Source organism: Leptonotus elevatus, chromosome 6 (assembly GCF_054856555.1).
Source record: "Leptonotus elevatus isolate MCC_2025b chromosome 6, RoL_Lele_1.0, whole genome shotgun sequence".
In the NCBI taxonomy this organism is placed as follows: domain Eukaryota; kingdom Metazoa; phylum Chordata; class Actinopteri; order Syngnathiformes; family Syngnathidae; genus Leptonotus; species Leptonotus elevatus.
Genome location: NC_141244.1, coordinates 6,487,808 through 6,504,347, shown reverse-complemented (window position 1 = coordinate 6,504,347; position 16,540 = coordinate 6,487,808). Strand labels below are relative to the sequence as shown.

At 40.6% G+C, this 16,540-nt stretch overlaps 1 protein-coding gene across 2 annotated transcripts in view; it reads right to left on the bottom strand.

The window, feature by feature from the left end:
* emc2 (ER membrane protein complex subunit 2) overlaps positions 1 to 16,540 on the bottom strand; it is a 53,831-nt gene that overhangs the window by 1,979 nt on the left and 35,312 nt on the right. The window contains exons 8-10 of one of the 2 annotated variants that reach the window (XM_086078607.1): positions 9,355 to 9,436; positions 9,010 to 9,120; positions 6,382 to 6,486 (exon numbers count right to left, since the gene is read on the bottom strand). In XM_086078607.1, the coding sequence (XP_085934733.1) occupies positions 6,382 to 6,486; positions 9,010 to 9,120; positions 9,355 to 9,436 (298 nt within the window). The remainder of the gene's footprint in view (positions 1 to 6,381; positions 6,487 to 9,009; positions 9,121 to 9,354; positions 9,437 to 16,540) is intronic. The other variant, XM_086078608.1, reaches the window with a different exon arrangement.

Sequence of the window (16,540 nt, the reverse complement as noted above, 5' to 3'; positions counted from 1 at the left end):
TTTTTGAGAGAGGAAAAAATAATCATGGAATCATGAAAACAAACACACACTGTTAAGAAACATCAAGGAGTTAAGGCAAAAATGACTGCAATAATTTCCTTTTCACATCAGGACGCTCTATTGACGAGCCGCCACTGTTTTGAGCTATGTGTCGACAATGATGCTAAGCTAATGTCCATGCTCTATTGCCTTTTCTGGGAGTGTCAGCCCTACCAACATGGCTAACACGCATATACATGCATTGTTTTTAATGGGAAGGTCTTTACTGCCAGCATGGCTGCCACATTGGCATGTTTGTTAGCTTGCTCTAGTCTACTGTCTATCTGTGACAAAAGTGGCACAAGCTGTGTCTGTTTACTGAGCCACAATGCCAGTCAACAAAAGCAGCCAGATTCTGTACAGACTAATACTAAACAAATGGGCGCAATTTGAGTGGACTGCACACTATTTTCTGAGTCTGATGGGTCCAGGTCTGTTACATCGTGGTTTCACTGTAGTGTTTTGAGTCGCGTTTAAATAATGGTTAACTTGAATTTACATCATTCAGTTAACTACAAAAAAAAGATACGCTGTTCACTTTTTCCACAAAGCATGTTACAAAAATGAACTGAAACATTGCCCTAACAGCGAGGTTTGGACCACACCACGGATTCATTAATTGTCCCTTCTAACTCCTGTTACTGACCTTCGTATCAGTCCATTCAATTTGTCATTCGTCTCTTTGCAGCCACATCCAGGGACGTGGCTACAGTCCCATTCACCTTAAACTATAATGTGCAACTGCAGTTGCAGGAACATCAAACTGCTTGGAGATGCTCTTAAAGCTTTAACCTTTAACATGCTTGCCTTTATGAAAAGACTAAGAACAATCTTGTGCTGAATTGTTAACATATTGTATAAAACACTTATTCCCCATTTGAGTTGTCAAAATTTTTGGGCACGCAAAAACAATCTAATTTATGGGTCAATTTAACCTAACTTTCTGGGTTGTTTTATACAAAATGACCTTCTTTTTTTTTTTTTGCCAAGTAGAGGATCTGTCAAGTTTTGACAAAAACCACGCCCACGTAAACACATAAGCTTTCTGGCCTTTGTCGGCCCTCCCTCACTATACACACTGCCCTCCATAAATATTGGCACCCATGATTAACATGTGTTCTTTAGCTTCAAATAAATTCCATTCCAACAAAAGTGAATAGTTTGCTTTGTTCACATAAAAAGACCCCCAGCAGTTTTTCTTAAATAGTGGAAAAAATGCACACACACAAGTCTCATTTATGCAGACTCTTAATTTTCACATGGAGTAATAAACCTTCAATGCAACACGATTGCGTCTTGTATAGGAAATTTCCCTAATGTGGGACTAACAAAGGTTATCTAATCTAAACAGAGAACTTCGTAATGACCTGCAAACATCCATTTATGAGCTGATGAACTTGCCTGTTTTTTTTATTTATTTATTTATTTTTCATGTGTTCCTGTGTAATTTCAACCATTACAATTTAGATCCCATTCCATAGCATCCACCTATTTTGCGGGCCACATAGTGGGAGAATGGGGGTTGTATGCCTCTAGTTGCTTATGCCTGGCTGACAGTTTTCATGTATTTATTTAAGCCATCAGCCGTGCTCAAGCATTAGAAAACAGGAACTGTCACTGAAGTAACAATTTCCATGGCCTACGGTTTTTTCCTCTCTCTTTTGTAAAACTTCATCGTAAACAGAGCAGTTGGCTAAGGTGTACAATTGGCTCCGAAATTTCCAAGTGTGACTCATTCAGCTGGATTTAGGGTGTGCTGTAATGATCATTGCATTTCATCGCCTTGATGCGTATGCGGCAGATCTGAGGCAATTATCTTCTCAGCCTGAGGTGTGAGCACTATTTTCAAACACACGGAATAGACAAGACAGACCTTATTATAGAATTATGCCGCAGCAAGAGTTCATGGTCCGTGACAGAGGACCTGACCAGAGAACCGTGAGTTTTGCAGCTCGAGAGTAAAGGCGTCGATACACCAATCTGACGTGCCAACCATCAGGCCGACGCCACAGGCAGGAGGCATCGGTCACATTTGGCTGTCGTTGGATTGGTGTATAGAGGCCTTAGGAGGAAAGTCCATGTTAGGCTTTTAATGCCCCTGCATCTACAGCCCACATGTCTCCAGGTATTTAACACATCAACTAACCACATAACTAAGGACTTTTCCCCTCGTTTAATAAATGGGTCCCTTCCAACTTGACCTCTTGCTGATATTCAATATTCGGGTTAAGGTCAGAATTCCGGTTTCTGAAACAATCGAGTAACACGTTTACATGCGTGGCGGGACAGAGTTACTCCCGTTTACATGCTCATTTGTGCTTGATTGGAATAACCCGTTCGGACCGCGACGCACGGACAACTTAATTACAGCACGTAAATAATGTCATTTTCGCTTTTAACTTACTAAACGTTCAATAAAATACATATTTATGTCACTCACCACACTAAATAAAGTAGTCGGTTTCTTCCTCGTTCCAGAAGTGTGGTTATTTGCTGCGAGCGTCATGTTTGTTGACACCGGCTCGAGTATTTCCGGTGGGTAACACGCCAGAAGCATGGACTTATATACTTGTATTTGCTGTATGTATATATAGGCGTAAACTGTGGTGTTTTCGCCATAGAAACACAAAACATCGTGAAAGCGCAGAGGAGAAATCAATGTATTTAAGCGAGGCTCCTTTAGCGGGTAGGACGGAGCTGCGCAAGTCGTTACTACATAGACCAAGATTTCTTGCGAATCAAATAAGCAAAGAAAAAGAAAAGAAGACGAAGAAGAAAATAGCGAGCATGCGCACAGTGAAAAACAATGCCCGGTTCGATCGAGGTATTCCGAATGTGTTTATATAAGCAAGAATTCCGGTTATGAAAGGGGTAACCCAAGGGGTCTTATGCGGGTTATTGCGCGTGTTTACATGGCCTTACAAAACCCCATATTGCCAATATTCGTGTTTTAAAAGGCTTATTGCCTGCATGTTAACGTTTTCAGTGACTCCCTTTAAAGAGCTCTGCAGTCTTTATAAAGGGAGGTGAGGAAGAAAACAAATTAAACCAGCCATGAAAACGCAGGTATACTGATACTGTACAAGTCCAAATAGTACAAAGCAAAGAGAGGAAGATCACTTAAAATCATATTTCTTCAAGAACAAAAAAAATCATGTTTTGACAATGAGTCCACTGGCTTTCAAGTAGGATTCAAGTATTTGTGAGTTCAACCAGAAAAACTCAAGTAGGAGGGGGAACGAAGGAATCCAATGCAGCCCCCCCCCCCACCCCCCAAAAAAAGAAGAGCCTATTGCAGTCTATCATTTCCTGATATTTATTACAACGTTCAAGCCTTATTCTGTTTTAAATCGTTTTGGATGGTTGTAAAACTGCAGGCATTCAAGCATAGTTGGCGACCGAAATAAACAATTATAATTGTGTTCATCTGCAATCAATTACCCAGAAGGAAATATCCCCTTACTTGCTAACTGTTCAATTGAAAATAACATTGCATTACTCCTTTTCGGGGAATACAGTGAAGTGCAAAGACGTAAAATTAATTCAACAGTGTTTTCTGTAAATGCCCCATTTTATCCAACTGTGTCTCAGTCTGAACATGAGAGGGTACAATGTAAAAGGAGCATGTTGATAACAGCCAAGGTAGAATATAGACAAGAAGTAAAACCACATGCCTAATGGATACTTAAAAGTAGCTCTCTATGCTTTTGTGCTGATCTGCAACTAAAGCAAATAATTAATATGATTGATTGTTGTGAATACCACACCGACCAAACCTGACTGAATAGGTAGCCCTAACAGCATTGACTGGCACACTGTGAAACTGTGACAACTCTGTTAACGCTCACGCAACGAAGCAACCTGCTAAAGCTAATGTATTGTGCTAATGCGTGCTCAAGACCCATGACACACTTTGGATCTCGGCAGTAATCGACAGATTAGTTTAGCTTCAACTAGGAGAAGCGAGTAAATGTATTTTGAGGGATACGTTTACGTTCTACAAAGCGGTGGATATCTCAAATACTGTGTGCCACTTTGCACTGGATTTAGTCACTATTTTTCTTCTTTCTTTTTTTTTCCACACATAATGCCATGAAGTCCTAATAATATGACAGCTGTCTATTCAAAGCTTCAGAATTTTTTTGGGAGTATTAGCCTTAAAAAAGAAGGAATAGTTTTTAGTGTGCTGTGGTCCATTGCAAAGCTCATTGATCATGTCACTGGCGGTGGGGGGACGGATGGGCTGGGGGAAGTTTCCTCATTGAAAACCAATCATCAACTAAGGTAGTGCTGGTGCTGAAGGATTTTTCCTCAATTGCAACACATTCGTCAACGGGGGAAATTTTAACAGCTCGGAAAGCATTCGTCAACACAGGTGGCCGAGGGCGCTGACGAAGATTCATGATCGGAAATCACTGGCTTCATTTTCACACTCGCCCCCACACCCTAATTTGGATGCCCCATCTGCACGCCACTGCAGGTGACGCGGTGGTGGTGAGATGAATTAAAATGCTGCTACAGTGCACATACTTTGTTGAAAGCAAATTCTGCTCATTTTTAATTCCAGTGGAAATTAAACCAACCAATTAGACCCACTTCACAATGTTCAAAGGTGTCCAAAGTTGCTACAGTCCATAAATGACAGGCATCTGCTCTTTAGAACCCCGACTAAAACTATGTCACTGTTCTGTTGCTGTTGATACCACTAAACTCATTCGGTAAATTATTTTTTTAAGAATGTTAATTCATTTTGATATTTGAAACCAGGGCTCTAAATTAACATTTTTTTTTTATGACTAGCCAATGTGGCTGGTGACTCTCTTAAGTTACTAGCCAAAAACAATTTCCACCAGCCAATTTTTCCCCCCCAGTGAAAATGTTCCCAGATTTTTTTCATTTTCAAAGCCTCTGAACATAAAGTAACAACAGTATGTCTATGGCAGCATTGTGGTTTTAAGAGATCGATGTAGGCCTAAGTTAGAGATGTGCATGTCAATTTTGGTGGGGGTTGGTCGTAGTTAACACGCTAAGATTTGTATAGTGAGCGTCTATGGGTAGTAAGGCCGAATGCCAATATAATCCAAAATGCTGTGGATTGTTTTCAGAGGTTGAACTAGGCATACGACTCTAATTTAGGCCTGCACCAATCTCTTAAAATAGCAATATGATCGGTTTGTTTTTGTTTACGATTGGCCGTAACCCTCCCCCCGCACACTCTCTCATAAAGTACGAAAGTAACCGCTAACGCTGTTGGCCTAATTCATAGTACGGATATAGAGGATCTTATTTAAGTATAATAGTCTGTTTTCAATGATGATGATGGCAACGTGTGATGTGTGTTTGTATGGGTGTCATAATTCCAGTAATGACCAAGTTTCCGGTGAGGGCTCATTTGCTTGTAGCAGCATCGAAAAACACAGATTCCCTCGTAGGAGGTGGCGTAAAGTTAATCCAAAGGAAAAGGCTTGGAACAGCCTTGGGTTTCAGGCATATGGCACTTTAGCCCCAAAGCGAAATCCTCGGAGGTGAAATGCAAGTGTAGACTTGCGTGCTACCCTTTCCTGATAGTAAAATGTGGTCTTTAATCCCGCCGAATCGCTTGAATCCACTTCTGTTTTAGTTCCGTGTTGCAGGGAAACGAATGAAATGAAAGGTAAGGCTGCTTTAATAAAGTTTAAAAAGCAGCAAGAGCATCCCAGTACAATACAGTACCTTTTACTTTTCACCCTCTGCCTTGTTTTATTCGCTGTGAATGACACCGGAAATTGATGTGGACAACGATCACTTAACTTTCAGGTTTTGTGAAACTATAATCATGAAATCCGACTAATCGTGATAATTTAAAAGTGCTTTGTGGAGTTTGTCACTTTTTTACACTTGACTACCACCTCTGGCTGAAAGAGTAACTGCAGCCTCTGTGTCAAGCTCGTGTTTGGCGCACGTGCGAGTACGTGCACTCCAATAAACTCTAAACTCTTCGTTTTTTCAGTTTTCTTGGGAGTCTGAGCTGGAGTAAACAAATCAGGGCTCATTGTGGGCATCTGGGCATTGGTGGAGCAAGCATGATGTAGAAAAAGCTTTAATATTACCCTTTCGAGCTGCACAATGCACCTTTAAGAATTTTTGAAGACTGAATTAAGACATTTTCATGCCAATCAGAGCCTTGTTAGGGTTAGATTCATGGAGTCAAAGACTTTTTAAGGTTCTGCAGGAAACCTGAAATAACAAAAAACTCTACACTTGATTAGTGGGGATGCTGTAAACAAGTACGACAATGCTTTCAGGACCAGACAGCAGAAATAAAACAATGTAAGTAGTGTATATAATCTTGATGTCACTTACCTTATACGCTCTATTTATTTGATTGGCAGCCCAGGCAGAATACTTTATGTTGTCCTTTTTCACCTTGGCACTAACCTTTGGACTGGCAGCTATATGACTTGCAGACTAGATAGAGGAAAAAGCACACGAGAGAACAAGTGATGTGGTCTTTTATTACAACTTGCTCAAATAAAGGAGCACGATACTTAGCGCTACAGTTTTCCATTTTCTCTATCGACCACACTAATCAGAAAAGCAGCAGAGGAAAAAAAGCAAGCCTTGATTAAGATGGGCAATGTTGTTAATGTCAAGGAAATAGTGGCATGTTTATACATGCTTCGTTTGTATACAGTATCAATTAGGGATGTCCCGATCTGATCACGTGGTTGCTGACTCGACCGGAATCGGACATTGTCTCCCAATCAGGACTCGGATAAATATATGAGGTTATTTTTTATTATTTTTTATTAAATCTGGAGTTGGGCGATGGCACAGCGTGACACTTCATTTTCCACACAGTGCATGCGTCATGGCGTCACTTTACTACAGTGACACTATTAATATCATCGAGCGGCGGGGCTAAACAAGGAAATGGCGCCTAGGTATTTGGAAGTAGATAATAATAAGTTATTATCATCTTTAATGTGGAAAGCGGAGACAACAACTTGCACTGTGTGCAATGTGAGTATTTCGTGTGGCGTTGTTGCTTTCCCGCTGCACTTCATTGACGCACAGAAAAGCAGCCTCGCCACCATTAGGCGCGGACGTACTTCGTGCCATCCCGGCGGATCCAGCTGCGGCTCCTGCGCCGGCGAATCTGGAGTCTGGACGCCCTTCGAAGTGAGCCCGGTGCCTAGCCTAGCGCGAATTCGAAGGGCCAGACGTCCTAGCAGGACCGCCAAATCCCGCCCGGGCCGGCAGTCTAGACTGGTGCCAGTCCAGCCCCAAAGTCATGATATGGTAAGATTAAATATTTTGCTTGCTTGCTCTTCAAGTGCAGCTTTTTGTTTGTTGTGAAGTTGGCTTGTTAATAATAGCCCTTTGAGTAACTCATAGATGTGCCAAAAAAGGGGGGTTAAACGGTTTACTCAGTTTAACCACTGTCCACTCACCATATAAAAGGTGTTGGGGTAGTTTTGTTTAAAAAAAAAAAAAATTCTCCTTAATAAAACGACGAGGTATCGGATCGGGACTCGGAATCGGCTAATCTTAAAATGAGGTGAGTCAGACTCTGGTCCAAAAAAGTGTGATCGGGACATCCCTAGTATTAATTAATAGGGGACAAATTTCTCCAACACAAATTTCTCCAGATTAATTAAATAACTCTATATGCAAAATACTGTATGTTGCCACACGTGAATTACGGTCTGCATGAATTGATGGCTAGCCTCCAAAACACACATTCCATGTATTTCCCATGTTCCTACCATCATCTCCACACAGCACACGAAGAGGGCCTGCAGTTTAAAGCCCTCCCAACCAGAATGCTAAAATTGTAACTACATGCCATTCTGCCTCGTCCTTTTTTTCATAAAATGGTTTTGGCTGCTGCATTTCTTTATTCCTGTTTTCGTTTTTGCTTTTTAACTCCAACAGAAACCTCAATTTAGATGATGTCAACCCAGACAGGCTATCCCTGTATGACAAAGTGCACTATTATGGAGGGGAATCCCCACACGTGTTGTAAATAACTTAGCCGCAGCCCAACTGTGGTCAGTGCTACCAGTCTGTCTTTGGAATTGTCAAAGTTGGTGCAAGCTGGTGAAAGTTCCCTGCACTTTCACCGACCTTCTTGCACCTGTCAACATGTGGACCAGTAAGACTTGCTGACAGAACACACTCAAACCGATCTGCAGATAATAAAGTATAAAATCTCACCTAAAGTACTCAGTTAAGACTTAAGTGTTGCCGGATGATGTCAGGAAACCATGAGGTCTGTTCTGTCTCCAAGCAAATATAAATGTTAAAGGAAGCAAGTGTCTCCATTTAGCTCAACTCTACTCCTCATACTTGTTTCTGAGCCTTCTGAGTGTTTCAGAAGTATGCTGTTTCAAATTGTTTGGATTATATGAAGAATGCCAGTGCTGCACAAGGAAAACAGAAGGTTTTTCTGTGTTTGACCTGCTTCTCCAATGTACCTTTAATTTCCAAGCACCCCTCCGTTTGTGTTCTTATGTCAGGTCTCACTTTCAGATGCTGTGCTGGCTAAAGCAAACAACATCCGGTTTAAACAAATGAAATTACCAGTGGGCTGTTTGGTCAAAACTATAATCAAAGTGGCACCTGGTTGGATCACTTTTCCAGGGATTCCTGCTCTCCCTTTCAAACCATGACTACTTTATTTATTTAAGTCATCATCATAAAAAAGTTCCCGACAAGGGGGTATTATTACTTAAAGAGTTCCAGTGGGGAAGACTTTCCGATGCTTGCGTTCACCATCTGAGTCAGCAATGAGGTGACCTGTCTGAGAGCCCCTTCTTCCCCCCCCTTAAAAACATACACTAGCGGACACATTGACTTGCGTGGTACTTGGCACACCTAGCGGCCAGCCTTAACACTGACAAACCACAAGGCTAAATAAAATTCTATTTTTGTTTCTTCTGTCCTGTTTTCTATCCCAATTTCCCCCCATGCAAACCAGTAACTCACCATATACAGACCAAACAATGCTCTCATGTTTCTGTTGTTCAACCTCAGAGCCTGGGCAAAATACTTTCTAGACAGCTCCAGGTTTTCCAAGCCTCCCTGAGTGTACTTTACCTGTGAGTAAAAATGTTAAGGAAAACAATAAGCTATGCATAGTCGTAGTATCAGAAAGTAATGGCAGTATGACACAGAGTAAACACTTCTTTTATGAGCCACTATTCTCTGAAACAATGCTAAGAGTGTGCTTGTCTTCTTAGTGTTGGAGAGGAAGCTATAGTCACAGAGGCTTAACGTTTACTCCATAGTTCACCTCTATGCTTCATGACAGATGTCCAGATGGTTACCTACTTCAGCATACTGCTCACAATACAAGTGATTGTGAGGATTGGTCATCATCAGCTCCTCAAGACAAAATGCTGCTTTTCCATAACTGTGAAAGAGAAGGAAAACAGTACAATTGATATAGCTGAGGGATTGGCATTGCTTGCTTTTCTGAACTGTGAAGCAACAATATATTTGCAAATACTGTACAAACTGAAATGAAAACCATGACCGTGTCATATTGACACACACACAGACACACACGATTTATATTAATGATCCAGTGATGCCCCTACAATAAAAACTATTGACAAGTAGCAGCTGGCACAAATACCTATACTCAGATGGCATCCTTTCTCAGTAGTAGAATGCAAAGTCTTTACCTCACAACACTGCTGCTCTCCACGTTCAAAAAGCATGTATTTTCTTTTACTTTCGGTGAACAGACAAACCTAACTAAAGTAACAATAATGAAAGAACTTTTCTTAGCAGCGTCCACAGTGTTTCTCTACTGGCATGCAGCGCTTACACTATGACAACATGGACGTAAACAAAAACAATTGAGAGGCTATAAAAAAAAAAATCCCATACATGTACTTGGAGTGCCTAATAGACTGCAGGATACAATTCTGTTGACATTTGTATGGAAATAGCATCTCAAATTAACATTCAGTGACTGTTTTGTTTTTACATATCAGTGGTGTCAGGGCGGAACCTTATAAATCCCAATTTGGTGAATTTTTTATTTAAAAACAAAAAAAATACTGTTTGTGAGTCCACACGTATGGATGTTAGTTTTACAAATTACTGACCAATCTAAAGTATTTAAAATATTTTACTTTTTTTTTTTTTCTCAACCCGACGTCAGCGTTATGTATTTTCCCCCCATTTTTGTTAATATAATGGTGTGAAATGTTTGCACATTTAAAATGCTTAATTACATTTTTTTTTAAATGGACATTTTCTCCAAGAGGAAGCACTTTTATTCTCACGTTATCAAAGAACATTATTATTATTGCATGCCCGTGACCTTTCATCCCTCATAGCGGCACTGCATGAAAAACAGCCATCATTGTGTGTAAGATATTGTCTTGGTATACGTTTGGTATATTGGCATATGTTTACAGAGTCCTAAGAAGGGCTACTAATTATTTGTGCTCCTCAAAATGTCAGAACACTATAAAAGTATAGGGGGAAAAAGTATTGACACTGTGATGTACTGTATGTAGATTTTTTTTTTTGGGGGGGGGGGGTTGTTTTAATGTATATTATAAAAACACAATTGTCACAAAGTGTTCCCAAATATGTTAAATTAATATTTAACACAATTCAGGTAGCATTTTGGTCTGGTCCTCTGCAACTAACTACAGTTTTTCACATGGCCTCAATCTTTTTTGCATTATAGACCGCTTTCATGTCATGACGTATTTTAACAGACCGTTGAAGCCGCGGCTCAAGGAGATCGAGATGGCCGTCTTGTCGGCGGCGTCCCCGCCTTTAGCAACCACTTGAGTAACGAGTCTAGCAACCATTTGCATCAGAGCTAGTAAAGTCAAGCCAGCCACCATAATGGTTCTTCATACAAAGCAAAGCGCCGCGAAATTAGCTAATGATACCGTATATTGACATGAACACCTGAGAGGTATTTTATTCTGAAGTTAGCCTTAGGACGCAATCGTGGCTACTGACTTGACTTTGACTAACAGGCACAATGAGCTAATCAAATCTGGCATGCACATGACTATTTTCACTACGCATGGGCACCTGCACACTGCTTGTGTGCACCCGATTATGTTAATGCTTTACATTATAGTGTGAATTAAGTTTTAGGTTATAGCGCCCAGATTTAACGGCCACAACAGCTATTTAAAGCTTGCCATAGTAACTGGCTGAAAGATTAACAGGATAGGAGGGGAAAGGAAGGTGGGAACAGAGAATGAAAGAAATAAACAGGGGGAGGGGGTTTCACAAAAAGGGAGATCAGAGGGCTCAGAAAGTTGGGGGCTGCTTACAATTACCATTTCCTCTCCATAAAGACTTTCAGATGTGCTCGTGCAGTGGCCCTGGCTTGCAACAGAGTCTGTTCCATTAGCCCCAACAAGAAATCTTTTAACAGGGCCAGACTCTTACCTCTTCTTTTCACTCAAAGACATTTCACAGCACCATCACTACACTACTCTCCATGACTGCTATGAAGCTCACTCACTACCACAGTTCTTGAGCAAGTCAGTAGCCACAATATGAACAATACTTTAAAATTATCATTATTAGGGATGTAACGAAATCCAACAATCACAATACAATATCACAATGTGAAGCTATCGATACAATAATTATCACGATATTGTGAGGAGGTAGGCGATAATTTTGTAAACAATAATTAGTTCATGCTAAAAAAAAAAAGCGCAATATTGTGCTTTTGTACAAAACAGCAATGCAATTAACCACCTACAATCTCAGTGCTACTCTCACTGGTGTATGAATGGTGCGAATGTTTGGTGGTGGTCGGCGGGGCCGTAGGCGCACAACGGCAGCCTGCTCCAGGGCAGTTGTGGCTACTAAAGTAGTTTACCGCCATCATTCATTCATTAGTGCTCGAGCGAGGGTCGGGGAATCCCGTCCCTGTGCGTTGAGCTGTCCATATGAACCAGTTTTCTCCAATGCTGGCGATCTTGTGCCAGCTGCTCTGCATCCGTTGACATCAAACCATCGGGTGCGGGGCTTTCCTCGTGGTCATCTCCAGCCAGCAACCTTTGGGTCAAACTAGAGGATGGCTCGTATAGGATGGTCTGGGAGCAGACGAAGGACATGGCCAAACCAGCGGGTGCGGCGTTGTGCAACCAAGAAAGATGCTCGGGGCTGACGCGTGCGGCCTTGAAGCACTTCATTGAAGACTCGCTGGGGCCACCTGATGTTCTCGACGGTTCTGAGAGCCTTGCTCTCAAAGCCATCGATACTTGCGGCAAAAGTGTCGTTCAGGGGCCATGTTTCTGAGCCATAAAGCAGGATGGAGAGTATGGCGGAGTTGTAAATCTTCGTCTTGCGTGAGATGGTCTGGTGCAGTGCAGATGCTGCCAGGGCTCGTCTGCGAATAATCTCTGGTTTTAGGTCACCATGGACCCCAGATAGACAAAGTTCTTGACAGGCTCTACGATGTCACTACCAATAAGAATAGGAGGTGGATCTGGCCCATCGCCGACGTACATGAAGTTTACCGCCACCAGCGTGTGAATGTGTGAGTGCATGAATAATGTATCCACTGTAAAGCGTCTTTGAGTGTCTAGAAAAGGGCTATACAAATCTGATGCATTACTATTATTATTATTATTATTAATAACAACACTCAATATTGAGGCACTTACTTGACTATTGCATGCTACACATATTGACTCATATTGTTCACAAGCATATTACGTTCCCCTTCATCTGACGATTAGCGTGGATTTTAAACATAGAAGGGCCAAAACATCCCTTATGAAAATTAAACTGCACTAAAAAACTAGCTACCAGAGGGTGTTAGAAATGCACAAATGGAAATCAACCAGATATATTTTTTTAACAGATGTGCTGCTTTTAATATCGTGACATGACGACAACGACAATATCGTGGTAGTTTTAATACTGCGATATCACGATATTGCCGTTATCATTACATCCCTAATTATTATTAGAATAATAATGTGCATTGTAGAAGTTTAAAATGTTAATATTAAAAGGAACCCCGACTGTAATGACAAGCTTGCTCTACAGGGAGTCCTCTAGCTATGTCGCATGCGACCTACGTCGTTTCAATTTTGCGGCGCCCGTGCCTCATCCATAGCACCTTCTTTTTGGTTAATTTCCCACAGTAATCACACCATTTTAAAGTGTTGTTGTTACCTCCAGCAACGGACGTCCATCAGCTGGTCGGCTTGCCATCAGGCACATGACATTTCGGTGTGCTTGGATTAGCTCCGCTCCGCCGTCCGTCAGCAAAGAATGTCCGTGCGGAAACACAAAATATAGGTTTCGACGTCTTCCGGGTCGCGCAAATATGTTTTCTAAAATTACTGTACAAAGTATTTTGATATAAATATCGAATTTAACGGGGATATCAGACTTAAGTCGAAATTCGGGTTACATTGCCAGCGTAGGAACGGAACTCCGCCATAACTTGAGGACTCCCTGTATATTATTTATTTGGTTGTTGAGATTCATTTTTCAAAAATGATTTCCAGTTTAATACATTTTGTAGGAACCTTATTTGGACTTACGCCGCCATTGTTGTTTACGGTGCAACGCATTCACAGTACGTCTTGACGTAGAATGCCGTATGAAGAAAAGCAAGGTAATCCTCGTAGTAGGGCCGGGCAGTATGGCCAAAAAATAAAATCTCGATTTTTACAGACATTCAGGATGATTAAGATTTGAATCTAATAAACCCAACGAACATTTATTTAAAGGTTTCATTTATTCAAAAATAATTCCTGTGCAAAATGTTAAGACAACAATAATGTATACTGATTCTAAATTAGTTTTAGCATAAATTTAACATTCATAGCTTTTAATTAAGTAGTTGGCAGCTATTGTAAACATGTCTTGTCAACTCACAAAAATATTTGAAAGTAACAGAACATAAGAACAACATCCTTTAATAACCTAGAAGACAAAATTAGATTTCACGATTTAGCAAATTTTCAACGATTCGATTTTTAAAATGACGATGTTTCGAATTATATCGTTTTATCGCGCAGCCCTACCTCATAGCGTTTATAAAGAAAGAATATGCAATTGGGAGAGTAACCCTCCCCCACGCCGTGCTCTCGTCATTCACCCGACGCATTCAAGAGTTTTAATCGGCCCTTTAGGAACGATACGGAGACTTACCTTGCTCTAGTGCTTCTAGTAAAAAATGTTAGCTTGGAGCCCTGCTGGACTTTAAACAAGTACTTTGTACATTTTTAGGTTCCAGGATGTTATGAGACAAGAGTTTATTTCCTCACCTTACAACTCCATAATTTATTTTTGTTTTGTTGTTTTTTTGCTGAATAAATTTTTATTTAAAACATGCATAAAAAGAAGAAAGAAAGAAATAATACCTAAGAAAAAAATAATAATATAAAGCAAATCATCTGGCTGGGGAAAATGTGCCACCACCTTCTCCTGAGAATTTCACCCTAAGTGTTGTCTCTTATCGTTTGTCCGGAAAAAAAGTGATGATAATGCTATGATTTCCGGAAGAGGAGGAGGGGAAATGAGGAATTTCAGCCTCACAATAAAGAAAACAATGAACAAGAAATTGTCACGCCTGGAGATAAAGGGTGGGAGTGAAATTAAAAGTGTTTGGATAAACTGGGAGATAATCTGCTCACCCCTGGAATTCCTCTAGCTATGACCGCAATTAAGACTCCCCTATAAAGGCTTGAAATCTTCAATAAGTAGGTATCTTTCAATGGTGCACATTCCTTCTACCACTGCTTTCAAACCAGAGCAACCAAGACACCATTAAGCCAACGCATGCAAACAGCGCACACACAGTAAAACTACAGATAATACTTCAAGGGGACACACAATTAGCACTTGTTCAAATGCTGTTGTCCATCTAGTCACTCACCTAGGTAACAAACTATCAGTAAAGAGGCAGCGTAATCCTGCTCATATGTAGGTGGCAACTGAAATCCTATTAAAGTTCTTATACACGCTAAACATGGACAGAGATCAATTCAAACCCCTGGTTGAGAAAGCCTCAAAATCTTCAAATGTGCTCATTCAAGTGCCTTCTAAGGTTCAATATACAGCTCTCGTATTGTGAAGTGAAGTTGAAGTAAAATACATTCCACAGTTAGTCTCACCCACTTTCTATTTTATCTACACGCCAAACAATGGCATGCACTTCTTACTCCACCAAAAGTTTTGTTGCTTTAATTGAGTTTGTCACAGCAATCATCTCTACAGAAAACACAGTAGAAGAACAGTAATGATGGCTTCTGTCTTGTCTCGTTACACTCGTTAAGCCTGCAACAGACTGCTTATTTATTGTATCATTAACTTAAAACATTAAGTCCATTATAAATATATATATATATGGCACTTGGGCCACGCCCCACAAGCGCACCTTGGTCACCAAATTATCATAGAGTGGACATTCATGGTAATAATACAGCCGCACAGACGGTTCCTTTGACGTGACATCTTAAGTAGACCGTTTCTATGAAATGACGAGATCAAGGAGCAATCATCTCATTTTGTCTATTTTCCCAAACATTTTTACATTCGCTCGCCTCACTCTTCTGTCAATCTTATGTCCTCGATTAATTTTTCTGGGTTGAGGCGTAAACATAGGAGCCAGTAGCGAGGACCAAGGAAGTTGCAAATAGAAAAATCCCAGGAGACCCAAAGCACAGTGTTAAATTTACTTCCCACGTGTACAAAATAACTGTGTGCGTGTAAAGGAGGTAACAAAAGGGTTGGGCATTGATAACCTGGAATCGAGTGGAACCGGGACCAACATTACGGTTCTCCCGTAATTATTCGAATTTTAAAATGTCAGTGCTAAATTTCGATTCATTTTGCCGCGCTGAAGGAGGACGAAAGAAAAGAAAATGTGTCTGTGTGCCACCCAGGCACTCCCGCCGCTGGAACCGCGACGCTGGGATCGCTTCTCTTTTGGGTCGGCCCGCTGCTCGTCCCCCGTTGAAATTACTTTTAAATTGTTTTTTTCCCAATCTGAGATTACCGTAATTTATTTAATAATAATTTTGACATTTTAATAGGAAGACTAAACTTGCAAGTATAGTTGGTAAATGTAATTTGTAAATTCTGATCTTTTACAAACCGTGCCTGCTGCCCGAAGCCAGCTAGGATAGGCTCCAGCACCTCTGCGACCCTTGTGAGGAATAAGCGGTTACGAAAATGGCTGGATGGATGGATCTTTAACTTTGTGGTGTAAGTGTGGGGTATACGCTTAAATGTTTCATCAAAAACAAGATTAATTTTTTTATATAAATATTGGAATTGATTTATCTAGTAAATAAATAATCACAGACTTTACACGATTAATAAAATTATCAATATACTCATTAATTTGCACACAAGGGAAAAATAAATTTATATTGCCAATATGTGTTCCAATTATCAATAACACGATGTATTTGTTGTGTATTGAAGGAGTTTATCATTTGTCTAACAAATAATGATAGCTGGTGTATACCAGTAATTAAAAACCGGTCCAACA